The 27,994-nt window shown below is 47.5% G+C and overlaps 1 protein-coding gene across 5 annotated transcripts in view; it reads left to right on the top strand.

Moving 5' to 3' along the window:
- Positions 1–27,994, top strand: part of OSBPL1A (oxysterol binding protein like 1A) — a 548,756-nt gene that overhangs the window by 425,252 nt on the left and 95,510 nt on the right. For all 5 annotated transcript variants that reach the window (XM_030213649.1, XM_030213658.1, XM_030213630.1 and 2 more), the window contains 3 exons: positions 5,584–5,766; positions 17,791–17,898; positions 17,985–18,074. In XM_030213649.1, coding sequence (XP_030069509.1) covers positions 5,584–5,766; positions 17,791–17,898; positions 17,985–18,074 — 381 coding nt within the window. The remainder of the gene's footprint in view (positions 1–5,583; positions 5,767–17,790; positions 17,899–17,984; positions 18,075–27,994) is intronic.

The raw sequence follows: 27,994 nt of genomic DNA, 5'->3' as shown, positions 1-27,994 counted from the left end.
AGGATTCCTTTGTTTATCCCACGCATTTTTGAATTCCGTTGCCATTTTCATCTCCACCACCTCCTGCGGGAGGGCATTCCATATGTACTTTCCTGTCCTACATACAAAAAACCCAGACCTACACATAACACAGACACTCTTCTGTTTCCAAACCCTCCTTAGTCCTTTACACACAGCATTTCCCAATTCCCCTCTGATTGGAGCTCTGAAGGCGACCTGCCTCTGGCCCCCAATACTACCATAGCAAATATGGTATTAAAGAAGCCCATCTAAATTTTTCCGCCCAGGGTGCTTTTCTCAACACTCTTGCCCAGGGTATCCTTATCTATTTGGCATTTCTTCTCTCTCCATTTCTATCATTCATTTTCCCTCTCTGTCTTTCCGCCCTGTCCATCATCTCCCCTCTCTGTGTCTTTATTCTTGCTTTATTTAGCATTTTCCCTATGTGCCCATATTTCTCCCCCTTTCTTACCCCATCCCTCCATGTATCTTTCATCATCTCTGTCCTTATCCCTGTCCATGTCCCTCATCACCCCTCTGTGTCTTTATCCAGGTCTATAGTGAACTGGGTGTAGGCAGTGCGGCTACAGAGGGCGCAAGGGAGGTAGGGCACCAAAATTCTGCCCTTCCTTTTACGTGGCTTCCCACTATTCCATAACCTGTGAGATATTTATGTCCATCAACCAGCAGGAGGAAATAGAGAACTGAAAACTTAGCTGAGACTTCTCTTGAAATCCAGTCCAGCTGCTCAGTATTTTCTATCTCCAGCAGGCGGATGAACGCACTTTCAGGCCTGGTTCTCAGTGCCTTACTCCTGGTCCATTTGGTCATCTGGTCTCCAGTTGAACTTTGCAGGTGGATTGAACGTGCAGAGTCATATCTGGAAGTCAGATCCCTATTTTTGGTGCCCCACAAATTTACTTCTTCTTCTCCTTTCACCTCTCCCCTGTTTCCTGTGGAGTTCTACTTTTCCAGCACAACAAGCTTTAAAAAAAAAAGAAAAGAAAGAAGGAAAAAGGTTTGTTGGAGAGTTTGTGACAGCATATCAGTACTGAGCCTGTCTCATCTGTGGTAAGACCTGTGGAGGCTGAGCTTGGGGGGAGCAGCCGGCAGTGGTTAGTCCGACTGAACTTAGACCTGCTTGGTTGACTGCAAGTCTACTTGATGCAGGGGAGGGATCCTGACTCACCGCTTGGGACACACTGTGCTGCACTTGTGACAATTGGGGTGAATGGTGACTCCTGCGGAGGCAGTTAAGTGATGTTTCCACTGTGGGACCCACAGGCAGGGGTGTTGCAATGCATGCAAGCTAGTAATCCCACGGGACACAGAGGAAATGGTCAGCAGCAGCACATCTTCAGATCTCCCACAGTATCCAACTATGTTGGGGTCTTCGGGCACTCTAGCAGTGCCAGTGCACAGTTTGATGCAGAAGAGCACAGGAATGAGTGCTATTTTGTCGGGGCCAACTAGCAGTGAGGCGCAACCTTTGTCTGATCACACACGGAGCACAGCCACCATTTTACAGCCTCAGGCCCACAGAACATTCAGCTGCATCTGGATCTTAGTTTTCTCCAGAGTTGATATTGCTCTTACACCAGGCCTGTTGACTGAAGCACGGTGCTTCAGTTTCTCACCCCGCTGCCCCTCCGGCTCCTGAGAGATCTCATTTAGACCTCGAGGAGCGGGCAGATGAGGCTATCTTTGCTTCTTCCTCCTTATTGGATGTGGCCTTGGGTCTATGCAGAGGAGCCATCATTGAAGGAGCTGTTAAGAGGAGAAAGAGCTCCCTCCTGAGCAGGGGGATGATCTGAAAGTGTTAAGGTAGTTTCATAAAGAAGATTTCAGTCTTATTTCTGAGGCACTGGTGGTGCTTTCCATTGAGGAGCCTTCTGCTTTGGTATCAGGAGTTCCATCTTGGTCAGTCATGAAGGGGGTCCTTGAATATAGAGGCAGACTTTCTCAGCAGTCACTCCTTGGACTCGGGAATGGGATCTATCCAATCAGGGGTTTTGTCTGATAGTGGACCAATGGGGTTCTCCGTTTCTGGTTTTGATGGTGACAAAAATAATGCCAAAGTGCCTAAGTTCTTCAGCCATTGGAAAGAACTGGGCTTAGAGCCTTACTGCAGCCCTGCAGTCCTTATTGCTTGTCTACAAAAATACTGAGGAGCTGGACTTGGATGATAGAGATGTCTCAGCTTAGTTTTCAGTTCTCAATCGCCACCTACTGGTTGATGGACACAACTACCCCACAGGTTCTGGAATAGTGGGAGGGACTAATGGAAAGAAAATTATCAGGTAAGACCTAATTTTCTCCTTTCCATTCCTCCCAGCTTTGATTATGATGCAATGGGCAGGGCGGGAACAATAGGGGGGTACTCTGCTGTCCCTAGTTCTCCCTGTGTCCATCATCATCCCTTACTCTTTCCCTTCCTTCCTTCTATACCACTCATTATTCTTGGGGTCCCTATCTCCCTTCCACGCTGGGGCCACCATATTTCTCTGATTCACTTCCCTTCCCCAAGGTCCCTGTCCATATTTTTTCCATTCTCCCCACCCCACCCCATGAGCCAAGCATCTCCCTCTCCTACCCCCATCCCCAAAGGTCCCTATCCATATTCCCTCCTGTCACGAAACGCCTATCCACTTGCCTTAGGCTAACTCTGTGACCACTGAAAGGGTCTATCCCCAGCACAGCTCAGGTCCACCTGGGCATGTGCTCTACACTAGCACCCTACTCCCACCAACTAGGTCCCAACCGCCTCTGGGTGAGTCTCCCAATCTCAAGTTATCCCAGGTGATTGCTAGGTTACTGAGGCCACACTCCCAGTGGTCCCACAGTTCCTAGAAAGAACTCCCAACACACTAAACTACCAGGATTCTTAGTCAGGCCAGACAAGCAGAGTCAATAAACTAAAAAAAATTTAAGTAGCTGGCCACATCCCTGCAGGTTACTTCCTCTTTGTATTAAACTAAAGAAGGCATGGTCATTTCTCAGCTTTAAACATAAAACATGCACCACCTGCTGGCCAAACTAGAGAAATACACTTCATGAAATATTATTCTTAATTCACATGCTGGAAAATTCACCATTTCGCCACACTTCCCTTTGTCCTCCTGTCTCACACTACCACCCAGCGACGGTCCAGCATCTGTCTGCTTTCCTTTTCTACAAATCTGGCATTGCTTCTCCCTTCCCTCCCATTCCCAGCATGTCTTCCTCTTTCCAACCCCTGTCAACCTTGCCTTTGTAGTCAGCACCACTAAAGATATGCTCCTCCAGCTGGTGCAGGCCCCTTTCCTCTGCCATGTCCTACCCGCTGGAAAAGGGAACAGTCAGAGGAGGTGGGATGCAACAGAGGGGAAGGGCACATAGGCCAGTTGGTCATAAAGACAAGGTTGGAGGGGGAGAGGAGATGCTAGGCCACAGGATGGGGGAAGGAAAGGGGGGGAAGACATATCCTAGACCTTGAGGGAGTGGGAAGCAGAAAGCCTGGTCTTGCAAATATGTGTAAAGAAGGCATTTAGGGATGTGAACTGAAGAAAGGATACTACTCACAATTGCAGTAATAGCTAGAGCACTAGTAAACTAATGCAAGAAAATACAAGCTCTAGCTCTAAAACATTCACAGTAGCTCATGTGCAATTATATTTTTTGATAAAGAGAAAAGCCCACAGAAACCTGTGACACTCGGTCTTAGGTTTAAAACACTGTTACTAAGTTTGTAACGTTGTATACAGTGTTTAGTTTCTATCATAGGACAAAAACTCTTACTTGTGCTTTTGAAGCACTGAATTGGCAATGGCAAGGTGCTGCTAAACTAAATGTGCTTGAATGAAGCTTCATTCTGAAGAAGCACTTAACTTTTATGGTCAAGCAATCAGGACCCAGCATGTAGTTTTTGAAGTTCGAGGGGGCCTCCGTTTCACTCTCAAACAGCTTCCTCAGGAACTATGCTTTATGCTGGTTTTAATCTTGAAATCTCCATTTTCAAAATGGCGCCATGCCCTATGATAGAAACTAAACACTGTATACAACGTTACAAACTTAGTAACAGTGTTTTAAACCTAAGACCGAGTGTCACAGGTTTCTGAGGGCTTTTCTCTTTATCAAAAAATATAATTGCACATGAGCTACTGTGAATGTTTGAGCTAGAACTGAAGAAGGGATCCAAATAATAATAATACGCTGTTACCTCATAGTTCAAAGCAGATTACCATTATAAGAGGACTGGGCATGACCAGGAAGTAAAAAAAAAATATTTTTCAAAGGTGTTCCCTAACTAAAATTGCAATTCATTGTACAATACAAATTTCTGAAAAAGAAATGTTATAATATTCCTAAAATTTTTATAATTGTGAGAAATTGCCATATGTATGTGTCACAGCCTTAATGAGTGTGATTTGGCATGTCTTTGAGTAGAATTGGAGGCAGGTGTCAGGTAGTGTGCATAGGCAAAAACAGTAGAAAGGGGTGAAGTGGAGTATGAGTGTTAATGGCTGGTAATATGTTCCAGACAAAGGAGCAAGGTGGTTCCTGGTGGTAGGGTTATATGTTCAGGGTGAAAAAGGAGAAGCAGTTGCTAGAATAGAAATGTCAGGCATATGGAGTTGGAGAAACTGGCAGTAAGGCTAAAGGGGATAGAGGCAGTGACTGAGAAAGGAGTTTGCTCAGGAAGCATTTGGAGGATGTCAGCAGCTGGAGGAGTGGATAGGGTCTTAGAAACCAACTATGATGGCAGATGAGGACATAGGGCCTATCTAACTTGCTTCAATTTGCAGTGTCATAGACCACATTTTATTTTTTTTTCCTTTGAAGGTGGTGAGGACGTATGAATGAGGAGGTGCTTGTGGGGATTTTGTATGTACGTGTGTGTATGCACACAGAAAATGTGTTTTTTAGGAATTTCATGTTTGTGTATTTTGGATGCGCTATGGGTAATGTGAGCATGTATATGTCTACCCGCATTTGGTGTTTTTAATGCATCTGTAGGGAAGAGTATATATGTTTAGAGGGTTGTGCATGTGGGTGTTGGGGGAATGTGTGGTAAGGGTCTGGGAAGTGAGTTGTGTATATCCTTCAGCTGTTTTCATCTGTTCTGTGTAATTTTTCTTGAGTGCCCAAGTTTATATGCCCAAGCTTCCACAGCCAGTAAATTGTTGTTTAACTTTCCAGAGTCAGAAAATTTACATATGTGCAAGTGAAGAATTAGACAATATATATCATGTGTATTAAGACGTTACTACAGTACTGTAAGGGATGCATAGGAAGAGGGCTGGTTTTGCTAAGTTTGGTTACAGAAATGTCAATCTAAATAGAGAGGCATTGTTCTCAAATGGTTCTAGCCATGCAATACGTTAACATTTTTTTAAAGTAAGGGAGCTCTCATTGCCCTTTTTATTTTATTAATGACTATCAAAATTAAAGTTGGTAGTGCTCATTAAGTTGCTGTTTGCACATAGGAATAATGTGGACTAGAGCAAAGACTGCTTAGAACTATCTAAAAAAATGATCTAAAAGTTTTCATTTGTAAGTGCAGGGAGAGAAATCTTAACACACATTCTTTTCTTTTCATCAAAGTGATGATCTTGGATTTAGGTTAATCTCGGAACAAGTTAGCCATCATCCACCAGTCAGCGCATTTTATGCTGAAGGGCTGAGCAATGATTTCATATTTCATGGGTCCATTTATCCTAAACTCAAGTTTTGGGGCAAGAGTGTGGAAGCAGAGCCTAAGGGAATTATAACATTGGAACTTCTAAAGTAAGTAGATTATAATTTTAGTGTAATACCCACTTCAGTGTATTCCTATATAACTTAAGTCTTCAAATGTTTATTATACTGTAAGGACTATGTACTACATATAGTTTAGCTGTAGTAGATGATATATCACTGTCAAGTGCTTAAAAACTAAAATTTTCATTCACCATGTTGTGTAGAGTGGAGTCACCATTGCGAGGCCCAATTGACCAATGTTTGTTGTGTTGGGTGAGCCTGGATGCTAGGGACTTCCCCACTTGTGAGAAGAAGCAAGCCTGCTTGTCCTTAGAGAAAGTAAAGATACTTACCTGTAGCAGGTATTCTCTGAGGACAGCAGGCTTCTTATTCCCACAATCACGCCCACCTCCCCTTGGAGTTCTCTATTTTCATATTTTTATTTGTTTTTTTACTTTTGTATTAAACGAAGATAATGCGTTCATGCAACGGGCAGGAAGGCGCTCGCACATATGAGAATTAGAAGCCTGCTGTCCTCAGACAATACCTCCTTCAGGTAAATATCTTCACTTTCTGGATCCTTGTCACCTATCCCAGCCTGTCTGAAAGATTTCGACTCTGCTATGGAAACTGCAAAATCCAGGCAGGATCATTCCCTGCCACTTTAGAGCAGATATATGCCACATATGTTAGCCAGTTGAGGGGGAGTACTGATTACAAGACCTTCTCAGTTTTTGGCATGGTGCTGCTATGGTGAGCAGTGAAGAACAGTGAACCAGCCCATAGGTCAGTGGCAGCGCCAGGAAATTAGAATTCTCAGCTGCCAACAAGAAGGCTGGAACATCCAAAGTAATGCAGGCAGCACTGGATAATGTTGCTACGACAGCTCCTGATCTCCTGTTAAAATCCCCCCACAAAAGGTTGGCGTTCCTTTCTGTGCATTGCTCGAGAATGATTGTGCATTGCTGGAATGCACATTTACATACTAATTAGCTTGTTTACATAGCTTAGCATACGATTCTCATTGGTTACCACCATGGATGGAAAGGAGCCTACAGAATCCCTTTGTGCATGTTTTGCAGAATATTGTGCTCATTAAACTGGCTAGAACTGGTCAAAAACCCACATTGCTGGCCCGGTAAGTTTTGTGCATTGAGCCCTCACTTGGAGAAAAGGGATGAAGAATCGTGGAAGGAAAAAAGCTTCAAAGAGCTCCAGGTCAATCAACCTTCAGAGCTAGACACTCTCACTGGCATAAACCTTCTAACAATCACATCCTTTAATTTTCTCTACCAATCTTCCAAAGTGCAATACAGGAACTCAAAAAAGCTTAACTGAGGGCTAGATGCACTAATCAATCGTTAGAGCCCTTCCCTTACCGATTCCCTTAGCGAATCGGTAAGGAATGGGCATGCATCAAGGAATAGGAATGCAAATGAGCTGCTCGTTGTAGCTCACTTGCATTCTCTATTCCATCATTAAACAGTCGGCCGGTCGAGCATGCGCAGAGCAGCCAAGCGTTATGCTGGCTGCTCTGGACGTCCTTTATGGACGTCCTTCACTATTAAAAAAAAAACTCCCTCTAAAAATACGTTCTTTTTACAGGCTACAAACTCATGCACAGTTCAGAGGCAAGAGAATAAAAACTAACCTGGCGATACGGAGGAGCCTTCCAGGCCAGAAAAGCTACTTTTTATTTTCTTTCAGCCTGGCACAAAGGCAAGCGACGCTTAAGCAGTTTTCAGCTTGCGCCCCCAGGATCGGGACGTGAGAGGACACAAATCAAAACTTTTTGGACGTCCCTCCCTCCAGGTCTCGCTCAGCCAATCCCAGCGCGTTTAGCTGATACTGGTAACAGCTAAACGCGCTGGGATTGGCTGAGAGAGACCTGGAGCTGATCAGTTATGCTATTACTTACTTGTTCTGGAGTGCTGTATTTTGTTATGCTGTTTTGATAAATGTTCAATAAAGACTTCATACAAGTTAAAAAAGTGGAAAAAAATCCAAGTGCTTGTCCTTTTTTTTTTTTTTTTTTTAAACAAAACTATTAGTGGGATTTGAACCCGCCACCTCTGGATTACAAGACCAGTGCTCTAACCACTCAGCTACAACTCTACTTACTTGGATGTCCCTCCCTTACTTTATTTAAAAAAATCAAACAGGCTCCGATGCTGCACGCTCTTTTTTGGACATCATTCAACCCCGGAATAATAAAAATGTCCTTTTTGGCCGTGCTTCACTCAGCTGAGAGACCTGGAAGTTTCTGAGCCAATCACAGCGCATTTAGCTGCTAAATGCGCTGTGATTGGTTCAGAGACTTCCAGGTCTCTCAGCTGAGTGAAGCACGGGCAAAAAGGACATTTTTATTATTCCGGGGTTGAATGATGTCCAAAAAAGAGCGTGCAGCATCGGAGCCTGTTTGATTTTTCTTTAATAAAGCTTCACTTAAAAAAAAAAAAAAAGTCCATTTTGGGTGGCCTCCCACCCCCCAATAATAAAAACATCCTTTTTGGCCGTGCTTCACTCAGCTGAGAGACCTTGGAAGTAAGGGAGGGACTTCCAAGTAAGTAGAGTTGTAGCCGAGTGGTTAGAGCACCAGTCTTGTAATCCAGATGTGGTGGGTTCAAATCCTACTAATAGTTAAAAAAAAAAAAAAAAAAAAAAAAAAGAATGAGCACTTGGATTTTTTTTCCACTTTTTTAAGTTGTATGAAGTCTTTATTGAATATTTATCAAAACAGCATTGGAGCCTGTTTGATTTTTTTTTTTTTTATTGAAGAACGTCCATAAGGGACACTCCTGACGAACACGTGGCTGTTTTTGCCCCCCCCCCCCCCCCCCCCCCAATTTTTTTTTTAACATTTTAATAATTTTTCCAATCCCGCGCAGCCCCAACGAGAGGTACAGACCTCTCATTAGATTTTCCAGCGTTAAGGCAATCGGAAAAGGTTAGTGCATCTCATTACAATAGAGTTTCTACACGATTTGCTCATCTGCATTCCGTTTTCGTTAGCTGCTACCGTCGTCGGAAAAAAGTGTTTAGTGCTTGCCAGGGTTTACTACTTGCTCATTAATGGCTTGTTAAGGGCTCAGTGCATCTGGCCCTGAATGCACTATCTTTATCTGAGTGTTTGCCAGGTGCTTATCAAGTACTTGGAAAAGACAAATCCCTTTTAGAAGTCAAATTCTGTTCTCTACAATGGTCCTCCTGGAGGGGAAGCAGCTCCAAAGATCTCCACAGCACGTTGCATTAAGGAAGCTATTGGCTCAACTGATTGTTGCACAGCAGGTAAGCTCCTGCTAGGCTCAAGATTCATGCCACTAGGGCCCACCCTCTTCTGACCTGAAGTGGCGGCAAAATCTCCAGAGGACATTTATAAGGCAGCAACATGGTCATTCTATGCCTTTATGAAGCATTATCTTTGGACATCCAGGTGCATGATGACTGCACTATTGGCAGAATAGTCATAAGGGTGGCGTCTTCCCATGGTACATCCCACTGATCAGGCCTGGTCTAGCAGGAGGATAAGGAAGGTGAAATTTGGTCTTACCTGCTAATTTTCTTTCCTCAATCCAGTTCCCTCCCAGGATTATATCGCACTATTATAAAGAAAAAATTACAAAGCATATTCAAAAGCATGGATTAATGAGACAAAGCCAACATGGATTTAGTGAAGGGAATTCTTGCTTCACCAATCTATTACATTTCTTTGAAGGGGAGAATAAATGTGGATAAAGGTGAGCCCGGTCGATATCGTGTATCTGGATTTTCAAAAGACATTTGACAAAGTACCTCATGAAAGACTCCAGAGGAAATTGGAGAGTCATGGGATAAGAGGTAGTGTTCTATTATGGATTAAAAACTGGTTAAAAGATAGAAAGAGAGTAGGGTTAAATGGTCAGTATTCTCAATGGAGAAGGGTAGATAGTGGGGTTCGCCAGGAGTCTGTGCTGAGACCGCTGCTTTTTAACATATTTATAAATGATCTAGAGATCAGAGTAACTACTGAGGTAATTAAATTTGCTGATGACACAAAGTTATTCAAAGTTGTTGAATTGCAAGGGGATTGTGAAAAATTACGAAGGCCTTACGAAACTGGGAGACTGGACAGTAGATTACATTTAATGCGAGCAAGTGCAAAGTGATGCATGTGGGAAAGAGGAACCCAAACTATAGCTACGTAAAGCAAAGCTCCAAATTAGGAGTCACCGACTCGGAAAGGAATCTAGGAGTCGTTGATACGTTGAAACCCAGGAGTCGTCGACGTTGAAACCCTCTGCTCACTGTGCGGCAGCAGCTAAGAAAGCAAATAGAATGTTAGGTATTATTAGGAAAGGAATGGAAAACAAAAATGAGGACATTATAATGCTTTTGTATCGCTCCATGGTGCGACCGCACCTTGAATACTGTGTTCAATTCTTGTTGCCTCATCTGAAAAAAGATACAGTGGAATTAGTAAAGGTTCAAGAAGGTCAAAGAAAATGATAAAGGGGATGGGACGACTTCCCTATGAGGAAAGGCTAAAGTGGCTAGGGCTCTTCAGCTTGGAGAAAAGGTAGCTGAGGGGAGATATAATAAAGGTCTATAAAATGAGTGGAGTAGAATGGATAGATGCAAGTCACTTGTTTACTCTTTCCAAAAATACTAGGACTATGTTACACAATGAAACTACAAAGTAGTTAATTTAAAACACATCTGAGAAAATATTTCTTCACTCAATGTGTAATTATGCTCTGGAATTTGTTGCCACAGAATGTGGTAAAAGCAGTCTAGCTTAGCAGGGTTTAAAAAAGGATTGGATAGCTTACTAAAAGAGAAGTCCATAGACCATTATTAAAATGGACTTAGGGCAAATACACTGCTTATTTCTAGAATAAGTACCATAAAATATATTCTCCGAGGACAAGCAGGCTGCTTGTTCTCACTGATGGGTGACGTCCACGGCAGCCCCTCCAATCGGAACACTTTCTAGCAAAGTCCTTTGCTAGTCCTCGCGCGCCGATGCGCACCGAGCATGCACGGCCGTCTTCCTGCTGTCGTGTTTTGCCGTTCACGCCCCAGAGTTGACCTCGCGCGTCGTTCCTCGACTTGTTCTTTTGGTTTTCTCCTTTCCCGTACTTCGAGTTTTTTGCCCGGTAAGTTTTCTTTCGTCGTCGGGGTAGGCCCTATTTAGGCCTCGGTCGAAGTTTTTCTTCCCCCTATTTTTGTGGTGCCATTTTCGCCATTTCGAGTTTTGATCTCGCCGGCGCGATTTTTCCGCCCATGACATCGAAGTCTTCCAGCAGCTTCAAAAAGTGCATCCAGTGCGCCCGGGTAATCTCGCTCACTGACAGGCACGCGTCGTGTCTGGGGGCTGGGCACCGCCCTCAGGCCTGTAGTCTGTGATCCCTCTTAGAAAAGCGGACTCAGGTAGCGAGGTTAGCCCAGTGGAACATTTTGTTCTCTGGCTCTTCGTCGGCACCGGGAGTATCGACTGCCTCGACGTCGGCGGCGCCCGGACCTTCATCCTCGCCCCCGAGTGCATCGAGGCATCGGGGCGACATCGGAGGGCTGCGTCGGTGTCGGTGGTATCGAGACCTCCTCGTCTGCTGATGTCGTCGGACGGTGGTGCTTCGTCTGGAGTGCAGGTGAGGGCTGTCCATTCCCCTGCTGGTGGCGGTGAGCCTTCGGGTGGGTCTCCCCCTACCCTGAGGGCTCCTGCGGTACAGCCCCCCCGAGACCGACCCTCTTCGGCCTCGGCCCCGAGGAAGAGACGGCTGGATTCTACGTCCTCCTCGTCGGTGCCAGGAAGCTCTGGTGACGTGCTTCGTTCCAAAAAATTGAAGAAGCATCGTCACCGGTCCCCTTCCCATGTCGGCACCGAGAGCTCTGGGTCGCCGAGGGAGTCGGCACCCAGTAAGCATCGGCACCGAGAGGACCGCTCGCCCTCTGTTCAAGAGGTGTCGATGCGCTCCCCTTTGGACAGCCCGGAACAGCCTCCACGCCCGGAACAGGTTCTGACATCGACTCCTGCATCGGCTTCTATGTCTTTTTCCACAGCCACTCTGCACGAGAGCCTCCGGGCCATTCTCCCAGAGATCCTGGGAGAGCTGTTGCGCCCTTCCCCTCCGGTACCGGGGGTGCTTGCGCCACCGGTACCATCAAGCGAGGCGCCGGCCGGCCCATTGCCCGGGGTGAGGCCTCTGACATCGGTGCCGCTTGCGGTACCGACTGCGGTAGCCTCCCAGGAAGGCTCCCCGACTACATCGGCGGAGGGAGCTTCGCTGGTGCGGGCGAGGGAGTCTACCTCTCGACGCTCCCACCGTGGCCGTGGTTGCACGGAGTCGAGCCGGGCACAGTTGCAGACACAGGTCCGTGAACTTGTGTCTGACACCGATGGTGAGGCCTCGTGGGAAGAGGAAGAAGACATCAGATATTTCTCTGACGAGGAGTCTGAGGGTCTTCCTTCCGATCCCACTCCCTCTCCTGAAAGACAGCTTTCTCCTCCTGAGAGCCTGTCTTTCGCTTCCTTTGTCCGGGAGATGTCTACGGCCATCCCCTTCCCGGTGGTTGTGGAGGACGAGCCCAGGGCTGAAATATTTGAGCTCCTGTACTATCCTTCTCCACCTAAGGAAGCGTCCACAGTACCCATGCATCATGTCCTCAAAAAGACATTGCTGGCGAACTGGACCAAGCCATTAACTAATCCCCACATTCCCAAGAAGATCGAGTCCCAGTACCGGATCCATGGGGACCCAGAGCTGTTGCGCACTCAGTTGCCTCACGACTCTGGAGTTGTGGATTTGGCCCTAAAGAAGGCCAAGAGTTCTAGAGAACATGCTTCGGTGCCCCCGGGCAAGGACTCTAGAACCTTGGACTCCTTTGGGAGGAAGGCCTACCATTCTTCTATGCTCGTGGCCAAGATTCAGTCCTACCAGCTCTACACGAGCATACACATGCGGAACAATGTGCGGCAGTTGGCGGGCTTGGTGGACAAGCTCCCCCCTGAGCAAGCCAAGCCATTTCAGGAGGTGGTCAGGCAGCTGAAGGCGTGCAGAAAATTCCTGGCCAGAGGGGTGTATGACACCTTTGATGTTGCGTCCAGGGCCGCTGCTCAAGGTGTGGTGATGCGCAGACTCTCATGGCTGCGTGCCTCCGACCTGGAGAATAGAATCCAGCAGCGGATTGCGGACTCGCCTTGCCGTGCGGATAATATTTTTGGAGAAAAAGTCGAGCAGGTGGTAGAGCAGCTCCACCAGCGGGACACCGCATTCGACAAGTTCTCCCGTCGGCAGCCTTCAGCCTCTACCTCTACAGGTAGAAGATTTTTTGGGGGAAGGAAGACTGTTCCCTACTCTTCTGGCAAGCGTAGGTACAATCCTCCTTCTCGACAGCCTGCGGCCCAGGCTAAGCCCCAGCGCGCTCGCTCTCGTCAGCAGCGTGCGCCTCAGCAAGGCCCCTCGGCTCCCCAGCAAAAGCAAGGGACGAGCTTTTGACTGGCTCCAGCAGTGCATAGCCGCCATCCAAGTGTCAGTGCCGGGCGACCTGCCAGTCGGATGGAGGTTGAAAACTTTTCACCAAAGGTGGCCTCTCATAACCTCTGATCAGTGGGTTCTCCAAATAGTCCGGCAAGGATACACCCTCAATTTGGCCTCAAAACCTCCAAATTGTGCACCGGGAGCTCAGTCTTACAGCTTCCAGCACAAGCAGGTACTTGCAGAGGAACTCTCCGCCCTTCTCAGCGCCAATGCGGTCGAGCCCGTGCCATCCGGGCAAGAAGGGCTGGGATTCAATTCCAGGTACTTCCTTGTGGAAAAGAAAACAGGGGGGATGCGTCCCATCCTAGACCTAAGGGCCCTGAACAAATATCTGGTCAAAGAAAAGTTCAGGATGCTTTCCCTGGGCACCCTTCTCCCCATGATTCAGGAAAACGATTGGCAATGCTCTCTGGACTTGAAGGACGCCTACACGCACATCCCGATACTGCCAGCTCACAGACAGTATCTGTGATTTCAGCTGGGCACACGTCACTTCCAGTACTGTGTGCTACCCTTTGGGCTCGCCTCTGCGCCCAGAGTGTTCACCAAGTGCTTGGCTGTAGTAGCAGCGGCACTTCGCAGACTGGGGGTACACGTGTTCCCATATCTCGACGATTGGCTGGTGAAGAACACATCCGAGGCAGGAGCCCTGCAGTCCATGCAGATGACTATTCACCTCCTGGAGCTACTGGGGTTTGTGTTAAATTACCCAAAGTCCCACCTTCTCCCAGTGCAGAAACTCGAATTCATAGGAGCTCTGCTGGATTCTTGGACGGCTCGCGCCTATCTCTCAGAGACGAGAGCCAACAACTTGTTGTCCCTCGTCTCGCGGTTACGAGCGTCCCAGCAGATCACAGCTCGGCAGATGTTGAGATTGCTGGGCCATATGGCCTCCACAGTTCATGTGACTCCCATGGCCCTCCTTCACATGAGATCTGCTCAATGGACCCTAGCTTCCCAGTGGTTTCAGGCTGCTGGGGATCTAGAAGACGTGATCCACCTGTCCACGAGTTTTCTCGAATCCCTGTATTGGTGGACAATTTGGTCCAATTTGACTCTGGGACGTCCTTTCCAAATTCCTCAGCCACAAAAAGTGCTGACCACGGATGCGTCTCTCCTGGGATGGGGAGCTCATGTCGATGGGCTTCACACCCAAGGAAGCTGGTCCCTCCAGGAACGCGATCTGCAGATCAATCTTCTGGAGTTACGAGCGATCTGGAACGCTCTGAAGGCTTTCAGAGATCGGCTGTCCCATCAAATTATCCAAATTCAGACAGACAACCAGGTTGCCATGTATTACGTCAACAAGCAGGGGGGCACCGGATCTCGCCCCCTGTGTCAGGAAGCCGTCAGCATGTGGCTCTGGGCTCGCCGTCACGGCATGGTGCTCCAAGCCACATATCTGGCAGGCGTAAACAACAGTCTGGCCGACAGGTTGAGCAGGATTATGCAACCTCACGAGTGGTCGCTCAATTCCCGTGTAGTACGACAGATCTTCCAGGTGTGGGGCACCCCCTTGGTAGATCTCTTCGCATCTCGAGCCAACCACAAAGTCCCTCAGTTCTGTTCCAGGCTTCAGGCCCACGGCAGACTGGCATCGGATGCCTTCCTCCTGAACTGGGGGGAGGATCTGCTGTATGCTTATCCTCCCATACCTCTGGTGGGGAAGACTTTGTTGAAACTCAAGCAAGACCGAGGCACCATGATTCTGATTGCTCCTTTTTGGCCGCGTCAGATCTGGTTCCCTCTTCTTCTGGAGTTGTCCTCCGAAGAACCGTGGAGATTGGAGTGTTTTCCGACCCTCATCACGCAGGACGAAGGGGCGCTTCTGCATCCCAACCTCCGGTCCCTGGCTCTCACGGCCTGGATGTTGAGAGCGTAGACTTTGCCTCTTTTGGGTCTGTCAGAGGGTGTCTCCCGCATCTTGCTTGCTTCCAGGAAAGATTCCACTAAGAGGAGTTACTTCTTTCTGTGGAGGAGGTTTGTCGTCTGGTGTGACAGCAAGGCCCTAGATCCTCGCTCTTGTCCTACACAGACCCTGCTTGAATACCTTCTGCACTTGTCTGAGTCTGGTCTCAAGACCAACTCTGTAAGGGTTCACCTTAGTGCAATCAGTGCATACCATTACCGTGTGGAAGGTAAGCCGATCTCAGGACAGCCTTTAGTTGTTCGCTTCATGAGAGGCTTGCTTTTGTCAAAGCCCACTGTCTAGCCTCCTACAGTGTCATGGGATCTCAATGTCGTTCTCACCCAGCTGATGAAACCTCCTTTTGAGCCACTGAATTCCTGCCATCTGAAGTACTTGACCTGGAAGGTCATTTTCTTGGTGGCAGTTACTTCAGCTCGTAGAGTCAGTGAGCTTCAGGCCCTGGTAGCCCAGGCCCCTTACACAAAATTTCATCATAACAGAGTAGTCCTCCGCACTCACCCTAAGTTCTTGCCAAAGGTTGTGTCAGAGTTCCATCTGAACCAGTCAATTGTCTTGCCAACATTCTTTCCCCGTCCTCATTCCTGCCCTGCTGAACGTCAGCTGCACACATTGGACTGCAAGAGAGCATTGGCCTTCTATCTGGAGCGGACACAGCCCAACAGACAGTCCGCCCAATTGTTTGTTTCTTTTGATCCCAACAGGAGGGGAGTGGCTGTGGGAAAACGCACCATATCCAATTGGCTAGCAGATTGCATTTCCTTCACTTACGCCCAGGCTGGGCTGGCTCTTGAGGGTCATGTCACGGCTCATAATGTTAGAGCCATGGCAGCGTCGGTAGCCCACTTGAAGTCAGCCACTATTGAAGAGATTTGCAAAGCTGCGACATGGTCTTCTGTCCACACATTCACATCTCATTACTGCCTGCAGCAGGATACCCGACGCGACAGTCGGTTCGGGCAGTCAGTGCTTCAGAATCTGTTCGGGGTTTAGAATCCAACTCCACCCCCCTAGGCCCATGTTTGTTCTGTTCCAGGCTGCACTCTCAGTTAGTTGGTAAATTTTTTAGGTCAATTTCAGTTATGTCCTCGCCGTTGCGAGGCCCAATTGACCATGGTTGTTGTTTTGAGTGAGCCTGGGGGCTAGGGATACCCCATCAGTGAGAACAAGCAGCCTGCTTGTCGCCGGAGAAAGCGAATGCTACATACCTGTAGAAGGTATTCTCCAAGGACAGCAGGCTGATTGTTCTCACAAACCCGCCCGCCTCCCCTTTGGAGTTGTGTCTTCCCTTCTCTTTGTCTTGCTACATATGAGACTGGCCGGCACGAGCCGGTTCGGGCGGGAAGACGGCCGCGCATGCGCGGTGCGCATCGGCGCGCGAGGACTAGCAAAGGACTTTGCTAGAAAGTGTTCCGATTGGAAAGGCTGCCGTGGACGTCACCCATCAGTGAGAACAATCAGCCTGCTGTCCTCGGAGAATACCTTCTACAGGTATGTAGCATTCGCTTTGTGGAGTTTGGGGATCTTGCCAGGTAGTTGTAACCTGGATTGGCCACTGTTGGAAACAGGATGCTGGGCTTGATGGACCTTTGGTCTGTCCCAGTATGGCAATACTTATATGCATTGCCCCTGGTACAAAATAAGCACCTGAATATATGTAAACCGCTTTGAATGTAGTTGCAAAAACCTCAGAAAGGCGGTATATCAAGTCCCATTTTCCTTTCCCTTATGTAGTTGTGTGGATTTTTCCTAGTCCATCTTAATAATAGCTTATGAACTTCTCTGTTAGGAAATTATCCAAACCTTTTACAGAATTTTCTCTTAAAAGTTATTTTCTCCATATTTCTCTTATCTGATTCTTTCTTTAAATTGAAAAGTGATTTATTTTAGGAATTTACCGTAAGTGAAAACTAAAAAGCATCAATGAAGGGGCTATCTAAGAAGCAGACTTTCTGTTCTTGATTGTGTCTCAAGGTTCTGTCTTTACTTTTCCTATTCTAACTCTTTTCTTATCCTTAGTACTTTGCCTCTTAAGATTATGAACACCTAGTTAACTTTTTAAACCGATAACATTTGCTGAGTGAACACAGCAAAATAGGCACAACCTGTTTTAGTGCAGTGTCTAACTGAAAATACTGTTTACAATTACTTTATTTTTTTTTATTTTTTGTTACATTTGTACCCCGCGCTTTCCCACTCATGGCAGGCTCAATGCGGCTTACATGGGGCAATGGAGGGTTAAGTGACTTGTCCAGAGTCACAAGGAGCTGCCTGTGCCTGAAGTGGGAATCGAACTCAGTTCCTCAGGACCAAAGTCCACCACCCTAACCACTAGGCCACTCCACTCCACTTATATCATTTTGTGTATTTTGGATAGGAAATGGACTTGCATATTAAAATATTAAACTACTATATGCCCAGTGAGACACTTCCATTTGCCCAAACATGTTTTCCATATAGCTGAGAGGTTAGAAATGAAGTATTACTTGCTGTTCCTAGCAGAAACAGAAAGGGTATAGTATTTCCTTCACCTCTGCAGTTGTACAGCTACATTTTAAACATGGGTGAGCAGAGAGATATCTACCACACACATTCCTGAAGGTTTAATACTTTTAACTTTTATTGCAGGCACAATGAAGCCTACACATGGACAAATCCTACCTGCTGTGTCCATAACATCATAGTAGGTAAACTCTGGATTGAGCAATATGGCAGCGTAGAAATAACAAATCACAAGTAAGTGATCATATTCAGCTGTAATTTTTTTCTTGACTTATTAGTTATGAGTAAAGGTAATTTTATAGTTAAATATTCTTTTTCAGAACTGGAGAGAAGTGTGTCTTGAGCTTTAAGCCATGCGGCCTTTTTGGAAAGGAACTGCACAAAGTTGAGGGCTACATTCAAGACAAAAGGTAACAAGCCATCTGAAACAGCAAGATTGTGCTTAAGATAGTTATAAATGCTGTGCTGTTTATGGACCTTTAGTAATCAGCTTCACAAGCAACATTGTTCATGAGATGTAAACCAGCTATCAACCAACAGTATTTTCACTGAACACCTAACCTTGGTCATGACTGGCAAAAGGTTCAAAATGGTTCGTATTTCACTTTGTTAAAAGCAAAATTTTGCACACTTACACATGCTGCATGAGCTGGTTTGACCTCATTCTGATCAGTCATTTGTAATTCCTTAATTGGGATTTGGGTAAATTGTTGGGAAGCACAGGATGTGCTAGAATGACTTGGCAGTTGAATTTTTAATAAGATATTGCTACGTGTTGTTGAGTGGTACTTAAGAAATTTGTAACCATATACAGTGGAAATAGTTTCCTTTCAATATTTCTGTAGGAAAAAATTATACGTAACATCATACATACTAAAACTTGTAGCTAGAATGGTGGGTATTTCAAATGAAAATAAACCTACCCAATACGAGCTCCCACACCAAACACAGTATACAAAACTTTTAACAAAAAAGAAAGACCTCAGTGGCAGTTCCATCTCTCAAAAATAGAGAGAGAGAATTTACCTCAAATGGATTCAATCATTGGTCAAAAAACCTCCTTTTCCTTAGTGTCAGCAGGAATTGGTGGATTGTATCCATCTAACAGCAGGTGGAGCCAAGCTGAAGGCAGTGACCCAGATGGCCAACCCCTGCCTCAGTTAGTATATCTTTTTCCAACTCCTGGATTTGCTGCTCCTTGGGGTTCTCCTGGGCTTGTTTGACTGAAGGTGCCGTCTTTGGGGGCATACCTGTGGGTCTGGGTCCCTGCCTCACCCTACTTTACCCCTTCTTCGAGTGTCTGGCAGGCCTCTCTGTAGCTGAGCTTTCTTCCTCACACAAGGGAGGGGGGAGCGTTAGATAAGCTTTGCGGAGAAAAAAAGAAAGAGCAGCTAAAGACTTCAGCACAGAAACCGGACAGTCTGTGCTTGAATTTGTCTGCTTGACACAGACTTCCCACTGGGAGGTTCCGCTGTCTTTGGAGCACTCCACTTCTGAGCAGGGTGAGTGCACGTTTTTCCTATTTGTCGGGGATGAGGAAATGGCAGCGGAAACAAACACTGTTCCCGCTGTGGAAAGCAGCGGTTAGCAGCTGGCTTATGCAGCGCAGAGTGTGTGGATCCTACTGGGGGGATGTTGCTCTGCTGATGCCGCCTTTTCCTGCACACCATTTTGATGAGCACTGCTGATCTGGTTTCGGGCCCGGCTTCTCTTTTGATGAAGGTGGCACATTCGCTGGCTTCTCAGGAGGGCTCTGAGTTGCCTGTCCTGGCTGGGGTCTGTGTCTGGGTCTCTGCAGTGTGTGTTCATCCAGTGGCTGAAACCTTGGCTAAGTTTTTTTTTTTTTTTTTTTTTCTTCTCCCTCCTGAATTTGTTCTTTTAATGCATCAGGTTTATGTTCTCAAGCGGTCTGTCCCTCAGTCTTTCCCTCCTGTAGTGTGATGGCCCCTGGGGGGCTCCGTTGGGGATCTAGGTCAATCCTTTTGTTCCTCAGTAGAGGACTCAGCTCTAAAGAGGCACAGAGTGGCTTATTTGTCAAAGGCCAGATCTTTGGTATCCATGCCCACTCCTTCCCTGGTGGTGCCTTCTGAGGTTTCCTTGCGCCATGCCAGTCTGGAAGAGGTAGATGATGGTGAGCTCCTCAAGGAAGAGCCAGATTACCCCATGGCGGTGTGTCTTTTTCATAAGGAAGAGCACCCGTCCTTTATTTCTAATACATTAGAGGCTTTGAATATTGCAGACCTTGAAGCAGCGGCAATGGCTGTGGTCAATCCTAAAATGTTGAGAACTCTGAGACCAGCTAAGACCTTCCGGGTGCACAAAGCCATTCAGGAACTCAGCTCAGTGGTCGGACCCGGATGCGGGTCTTAAGGTAGCAAAAGCCATGGCGCAACTTTATCCAGTGAGCGCAGACAGGGTAGAGCAGGTTGCTCTTCTGAAAGTGGATGCTTTGGTGATGGCAGTCACCAAAAAGACCACTCTCACTGTTGAGGGTGGAGTGGCGCTGAAAGACATGCAGGATAGACGCCTTGAGGTTTCTTTGAAGCAGTCTTTTGAGGTCACCACAATTGCCCTGCAGGCCTCGATCTGCGGTTCTTACGCAGCTAGGGTGGTTACTGGAGCAGGAACAAGAGGCAGCACCTATTTGGCAGATGCACTCTGTGATTTGGTGCAAGCCTTGGCCAAGGAGATGGCATTGGCAGTTTCTTCTCGGTTTTTATGGTTCAGTCATTGGTCGGTGGATATGGATTTGAAGCAACGCCTTGCTAGATTGCCCATTTGGGGTAAATTGCTCGATGGTGAGGATTTGGAGAAGATTGTGAAGGATCTGGGGGTTTCCAAATCTCAGCGCCTCCCCAAGGACAAGCCCAATCCTGTTTCTCAGGTGGGTCAGTTGAGGCCTCTGTTTCGGGAGGCTCACCTCTAAAGACCAGGCCGCACTTTGGGAGCGTTTCAACGACTGAGATTCCAGCAGAGTTCTTCCTTTCGCAATGATAAGAGAGCTTCAGGTGCAGCTTCCCATCAGGGAGCTCCTATGCTCTCTTCACAATGATGGGGCACCAGTCCACTCTGTGGTGTATCGGGTAGGGGGTCTACTGACCCTCTTCTACTGGGAGTGGGCCAAAACTACATGAGACCAGTGGGTTCTGGATATTGTCCGAGATGGCTACAAACTCAAATTCCGCTCTCCTATCTCAGACTTTCTTGGGGTCTTGGTGCAACACCTCCTCCAAATGAGTGGCGGTAGAGGACACCTTACAGGCTCTCTTGCAGTTAGGAGCCATCATACCAGTGCCTCTTGCTGAGGTGAGAACGGGTTGCTACTCCATTTATTTTGTGGTGCCCAGAAAAGGAGGTTCCTTTCATCCCATTCTAGACCTACAGAAGCTGAGCCAGTTTCTCAAGGTTTGTCACTTCCTAATGGAGACCGTTTGATCCGTCATTGCAACGGTTCAGCTGGGGGAGTTTTTGACAGCCCTAGATCTCAAGGAGGTATACTTGCATATCCTAATCTGGTCTCTGCACCAGAGGTTCCTTTAGTTTGCCATTCTGGGTCACCATTTTTAGTTACGAGCGTTGGCCTTTGGGCTTGCGACCGCTCCACACACTTTCTCCAAAGTCATGTGGTGGTGGCTGCCTTTCTCTGGAAAGAGGGCATTCGGGTTCATCCTTATCTCGATGACTGGTTAATTCAGTCATCTTCGGAAAAGGAGAGTTGGTTGGCCACCAAAAGGGTTGTTGTCCTTTTGCAGTCCTTGGGCTGGGTGATCAACTTTGCCAAGAGTCACCTGGTGCCGACTCAGTCCTTGGAGTATCTGGAAGTACAGTTCAACACGAGGCAGGGACGGGTGTTCCTGCCAGGGAATCGACAGGTCAAGTTGTGCGCGCAGGTGCGCAGCCTTTTACGATTGACCATCCCACAGGCTTGGAATTATGTTCAAGTACTACTTGCACAGCCTTTTACAGCTAACCAATTCGAGGGCTTGGGATTATGTTCACATGCTGGGCTCGATGGGCAAGTATGTACATGCATCCCTTGCAACACTCCCTGCTCAGCAGATGGATTTGTGACACTTAATGCAGCAGTCATCTCACCACCTGGTTCCTGTCACAAGCCTCTCCTTGTGTATACATGGTGAATGCCAGTCCAAGTCCCAAACTTAGCCACCCTCCTCTTCCAATGTAGGTCCATATTTTCACTTCCTGGGCAAGCCAGGGCTGGTGGTGCTGTAGATGCAACATTCACGGTGTTTGGGAGGAGGGAGGTCTGCCATTGCACAACAGTAAAACATACTGACAGACTGGGAGCACATACCTACCAGTTTCTGGTGTGAGATATTGTCACTGTCGAGGTGGGAGGTTGATATAAAGTAGGGAGAAATTCCCAGGCAGTTGCAAATGCAGACTTGCTGTGCCATAGCAAAGTAAATGCCGTCTCCAAATGGGCATAAAAGTTATCAAATGGGGTTTATGTACTCCTTTGTACATAACTAAGTCGGTTTGATGGCAGTTACATAAAGTGGGGCCTAAATTTATTTATTTATTTATATCCCACATTTTCCCACCTATTTGCAGGCTCAATGTGGCTTACAATGTTCCGTTATGGCATTTGCCATTCCAGAGTAAAAGATACAATTGGTATTACATAAAGAGCATGGATGACATAATAGAATTAAGCAATCAGGTATAGAGAGATAACATTCAAATATCAGGTAAGTGGTGATGCGTTACAGTTCCTATTATGGATCATTTTGGTATACCTTGTTAAGAGATAAGTCTTCAGTGATTTACGAAAGTTGATTAGGTCGTAAATTGTTTTCAGGTCAAGTGGCAATGCATTCTACAGTTTCGTGCTCATGTAGGAAAAGCTGGACGCGTGTGTAAATCTATATTTTAGTCCTTTACAGCTGGGGAAGTGAAGATTCAGGAATGTGCGATCTGATCTTTTAGCGTTCCTGGGTGGCAAGTCAATAAGGACTGACATGTAGGCTGGGGCATCTCCGTGAATGATTTTATGAACCAGAGTGCAGACCTTGAACTTAATACATTCTTTAAGTGGAAGGTACGGATAAAAGAGAAATAGCTGGGAGTAGGGAAGGAGGAAGCTAAAGAGAAAAGTGATGGCTATCTCTATGTTATGATTACAAGTTGTTCATTTGTTTCCTGATGTATCTTGAACATAGCGTATGAATATTGTATTGTTTGTGATAGGTCATCAATAAAATTGTTTAAAACTAAGTGGAAGCCAGTGTAGCTTTTCTCTTAGGGGTTTAGCACTTTCATATTTTGTTTTTCCAAATATGAGTCTGGCTGCAGTGTTTTGGGCTGTTTGAAGTTTCTTATTGAATTGCTCTTTACAGCCAGCATAAAGTGCATTGCAATAGTCTAGATGACTTAGCACCATTGATTGTACCAGGTTGTGAAAAATATCCCTTGGTAAGAAAGGTTTTAGTCTTTTGAGTTTGCACATCTTCTTTGTTGTATTCTTCACATGGCTTTCAAGTGTGAGATTTCGATCAATGGTAACTCCAAGAATTTTCAGGGTGTCTGAAACGGGAAGGGAAAAGTTTGGTGTTGTTATAGTGGTAAATTTACTTGTGTTATGTTGTGTTTAGAGTATAAGACATTGTGTATTTTCTGCATTAAGTTTTAATTGAAATGCATCTGCCCATGATTTGGAAGCTGTGATTGATGTCATTAGTGATTTCCTTTAAATCATGTTTGAACGGGATGTAAATCGTGACGTTGTCTGCGTATATGTATGGATTGAGGCCTTGATTGGATAACAATTTGGCCAGGGGTTATCATCATCAGGTTGAAGAGGGTCGGCGAGAGTGGAGATCCTTGGGGGACTCCGCATTCAGGTATCCATGGAGCAGATGTATTCAAATTAAATTAAGGTGTGGGCATGCTTAGTGCCCCTTCTATAAGTGTGTTAAGGCATTCCTAACCAATGTAGCGCACCGAGATTTAGGCATGATCAGTTATTCCAGGTCAATAGCTGGTGTAAGTTGGTCTACCTATGTGTGCCTTGCATTGCACCTGATAGTATTCTATAAGTTGTGCACATTGCTAGGCAGAATGTCCATGACACCCTTTGTTCTGCCCATGGGTATAGTCCACGTGTGATTACACACTGAGAAACATAGGTCAAGTTTATAGAATAGCGCCTAGCGTGGCAATCATGCAGGTAAGTGTAGCTATTCTGTAAACAGTACGCAAATTGGCACCTTAAGTTCGGCACACCTTATAGACTTGCCTTTCACAAGACCATCTTTTGAGAGCTAAATGCCTGCTTCAGGTCAGTGCATTAATGAAGCCAGCATAATCTAGGAAGATAGTTATATATTTAATCCTGCTAAGGCATCATCTACAACTTGTTGATTTCTAACTTCTACAACCGTAATTCTTGACAAGGTATAGGAATTTTTTTGTTATGCATGAGAAGTATCCCCAAAAAGTCCTTGTGTTCTTAAGGCCTGGGATGCAGTGCTTAAATGTAAAGCTTACTCAGTTAACCAGAGGAGAACAATATTGAGACAGCTTGAGCATTGGCCAAAAGTTATTGGGAGCTGGGAAAAATTTTTTTCAGTTTTGAAATCTCTACTCTTATTTTTCTTTGTGCTTAATGTGCTGTGTGTTTTGTTTTACTTTGCTTTTCACTTTCCCCTCTCTCTTCAACCTCAATCTCAAAAATAAATGCAGTTAACATTTGCCCTTGGAGAACTAGTTCATTGGTTAGACTTTTTTTTTTTTTAAGGTCTAGCATGATTGTAATTTTTGACTTTATGCAGTTACTGTGATCCCTTATTCTCTGTTTGGTGAGAATCTGTGTGTTGCATATGACAGCTGTTTTTTTGTATTTTTATTGATTTTTATAAACTGCCATGATCTGCAAAGCTAGACGGTATACTAAATCTCTTAATAACAATCCCACATTTGTTTATTAAGAGACTGACTATATTGCCTAGCTTTGAAGATGGCGGTGGTTTATAAAAATATAAAGAACAGATCTCTACACAGAAATACCGAACCTTTGTCACATGCAAAATAGACTCTCACCAAACACTGAATAAGGGATCACAAATTAGAAATATGCAGGCAAAACTTGAACTGTGAGCCGCAAGAAGTCAAACTCTGCATGTACTGAAACACTGGAGAAATAAAAAGAGAAAATCATTTCCTCTTCTACTGTACATAATGCAAAGACATCCATAATGTCCATTTTCCATTCAAACATACTCCAGTAAATTCAAAATAACACTTTTTAAAACTTTGTTTTCTGGACATTTTATTTTTCTCCCTCCCTCCTCTTTACCCTCAGGTCCAATATCTCTGTTTCTCCGAGGACAAGCAGGCTGCTTGTTCTCACGACTGGGTTGACGTCCACGGCAGCCCCCACCAACCGGAAGAAAACTTTGCGTGCGGTCTCGCATGCAGGACACGCCCACCGCGCATGCGCGGCCGTCTTCCCGCCCGTGCACGACCGTTCCCGCTCAGTTTTTTTCTATTCCGCGCTGGAGACGTGTGATCGTCTCTCTGTCAGCCCCGGAAACCGGATCGCGGCCTAGCCGCGTTTTTTTTCTCTGCGTACGCATTCGCGTATTCTCTTTTTCAATTGTTTTAAAAAAAAAAGGGAAAGTGTCCTCGTCGTTCTTAGCTGCGAGGGCGCTTCGTTGCGGCCTTGTGGCCGCGCGGTCGTTTTCTTTTTCGGGTGTGCCTTTTCACCGCCACCATCGACGACTTTGACTTTGCCAACACGATTTTGCCGTCGATGTCCTCGAAGGTCCCGAGCGGATTCAAGAAGTGTGGTCGGTGCGGCCGGCAGATCTCGCAAACCGATACCCACGCTTGGTGCCTCCAGTGCCTCGGGCCGGAGCATAATACCAAGATGTGCACCTTGTGTCTCGGCTTAAGGAAGCGGACACAGGTGGCGAGGCAAGTTCTTTGGGACCGTCTTTTCGGAACTTGCGCCGGCCCTTCGACGTCGACTTCAACGGCATCGGTATCGACAGCCGAATCTTCGGTACCGATGTCGACGAAATCGTCGCCGACTCTGGCACCGACCCCAGGAGCACAGGTACCGTTGGCCTGCCGGTGACGGCGGGGGTGAGCGGCCGCGCGGGCAGTCGGCCCCGGCCACTCCCTCTACCCAGGGCCATTGGGACCGAACTCTGTCGGATCCGATTCCTCGGGGGGGGGGGGGGGGTTCTACCTCCTCTTCGTCTCTGCCGCCGAGCGCCGCTGACGGGCATCAAAAGAAAACCAAAACACCGTCATCGGTCGCCCACAGCGCACAGGACTGCCAGCTCCGGCACCTCGAGGGAGGACTCGACGCCCAGGAAGCGGCAGTGCCGAGAGGAACGTTCCCCCTCGGTCGAAGAGGTGTCACTGCGTCAGTCCGCAGGTGCTTCGGTACCGTCTCCTGGACCCAAGCAGCTTCCGGCGCCGACACCCACACCGGCCCCCCTGCCTTTCCCGACAGCGGGCCTGGACGAGTGCCTCCGAGCCATCCTTCCGGGGATCCTGGAAGGGCTGATGCACCAGGCTCTGCCGGCACCAGGGGTGCTTGCGCCCCCGGCGCCGTTGATGGAGGCGCCGGTGTGCTCTAGCCCGATGCCGAGGCCTCCGACACCGACGCCGCTTGCAGCACCGGTGTCGACCGCCACGCAGGTGGAGTCCCCATCGATGGAGGGAGCTTCGTCCCCGCCAGCGCGGGAGTCCACCGCTCGACGCCATCACAGAGGACGTGGTTCCTCGCAGTCGAGACGGGCCTGGTTGAGGTCTGAGCTGCAAGAGCTCATGTCCAACACCGAGGAAGAGGCCTCGTGGGGGGAGGAGGACCCCAAAAATTTCTCCTCAGAGGAGTCTGTGGGCCTTCCCTCCGACCCCACTCCTTCACCGGAGAGAAAGCTCTCGCCCTCTGAGAGCCTCTCATTTGCCTCCTTCTTCAGGGACATGTCTATTTGCATTCCCTTCCCCGTGGTCACCATGGATGAGCCGAGGGCTGAGATGCTCGAGGTCCTCGACTATCCATCACCACCTAGAGAGTCTTCCACAGTGCCGTTGCACAATGTCCTCAAAGAGACACTGCTTCGGAACTGGCTGAAGCCATTATCTAACCCCACCATCCCCAAGAAAGCGGAGTCCCAATACAGGATCCACTCTGACCCAGAGTTGATGCAGCCTCAATTGCCTCATGACTCGGCGGTCGTGGACTCTGCTCTCAAGAGAGCTCAGAGTTCAAGGGATACCGCCTCGGCGTCCCCGGGGCGGGAATCTCGCACTCTGGACTCGTTTGGAAGGAAGGCCTACCAATCTTCCATGCTCGTGACCCGCATCCAGTCATACCAGCTCTACACGAGCATTCATATGCGGAACAATGTGAAGCAACTGGCGGACTGGTCGACAAGCTCCCTCCGGAGCAGTCCAGGCCTTTTCAGGAGGTGGTCAGGCAGCTGAAGGCGTGCAGAAAGTTCCTGTCCAGGGGTATCTATGACACCTGTGATGTGGCATCTCGAGCTGCGGCCCAAGGTATAGTGATGCGCAGACTCTCCTGGCTGCATGCCTCTGACCTGGACAAGCGCACCCAGCAGCGACTGTCGGATGTCCCTTGGCGGGGGGGATAATATTTTCGGCGAGAAGGTCGAGCAGTTAGTGGACCAACTACCAAAGCGGGAAAACACTCTCGACAAGCTCTCCCACCGGGCGCCTTCAGCATCCACCACTGCAGGTGGACGTTTTTCCCGGGCCTGGCAGGCTGCTCCCTACGCTTACAGCAAGCGTAGGTACACCCAGCCGGCCCGAAGGCCTCCTCAGGCACAGGGACAGCCCCAGCGCGCTCGTTCCCGTCAGCATGCGCCTAAGCAGCCCCCTGCGCCTCCACAGAAAAAGCCGGGGACGGGCTTTTGACTGGATCCATGGGAACATAGCCGCCATCAAAGTGTCCGTACCGGACGACCTGCCGGTCGGAGGGAGGTTGAAAGTTTTTCACCAAAGGTGGCCTCTGATAACCTCCGACCAGTGGGTTCTCCAAATAGTGCGGTGCGGATACACCCTGAATTTGGCCTCCACTCCACAAAATTGCCCACCGGGAGCCCAATCCTTCAGCTCCCATCACAGGCAGGTACTTGCAGAGGAACTGTCCGCCCTTCTCAGCGCCAATGCGGTCGAGCCCGTGCCACCCGGGCAGGAAGGGCAGGGATTCTATTCCAGGTACTTCCTTGTAGAAAAGAAAACAGGGGGGATGCGCCCCATCCTAGACCTGAGAGGCCTGAACAAATACCTGGTCAAAGAGAAGTTCAGGATGCTTTCCTTGGGCACCCGTCTA

The sequence above is a fragment of the Microcaecilia unicolor genome, chromosome 1 (assembly GCF_901765095.1).
Source record: "Microcaecilia unicolor chromosome 1, aMicUni1.1, whole genome shotgun sequence".
In the NCBI taxonomy this organism is placed as follows: Eukaryota; Metazoa; Chordata; class Amphibia; order Gymnophiona; family Siphonopidae; genus Microcaecilia; species Microcaecilia unicolor.
Note: the sequence above shows the minus strand (reverse complement) of the source record. Positions and strands in the feature narration are given on the sequence as shown.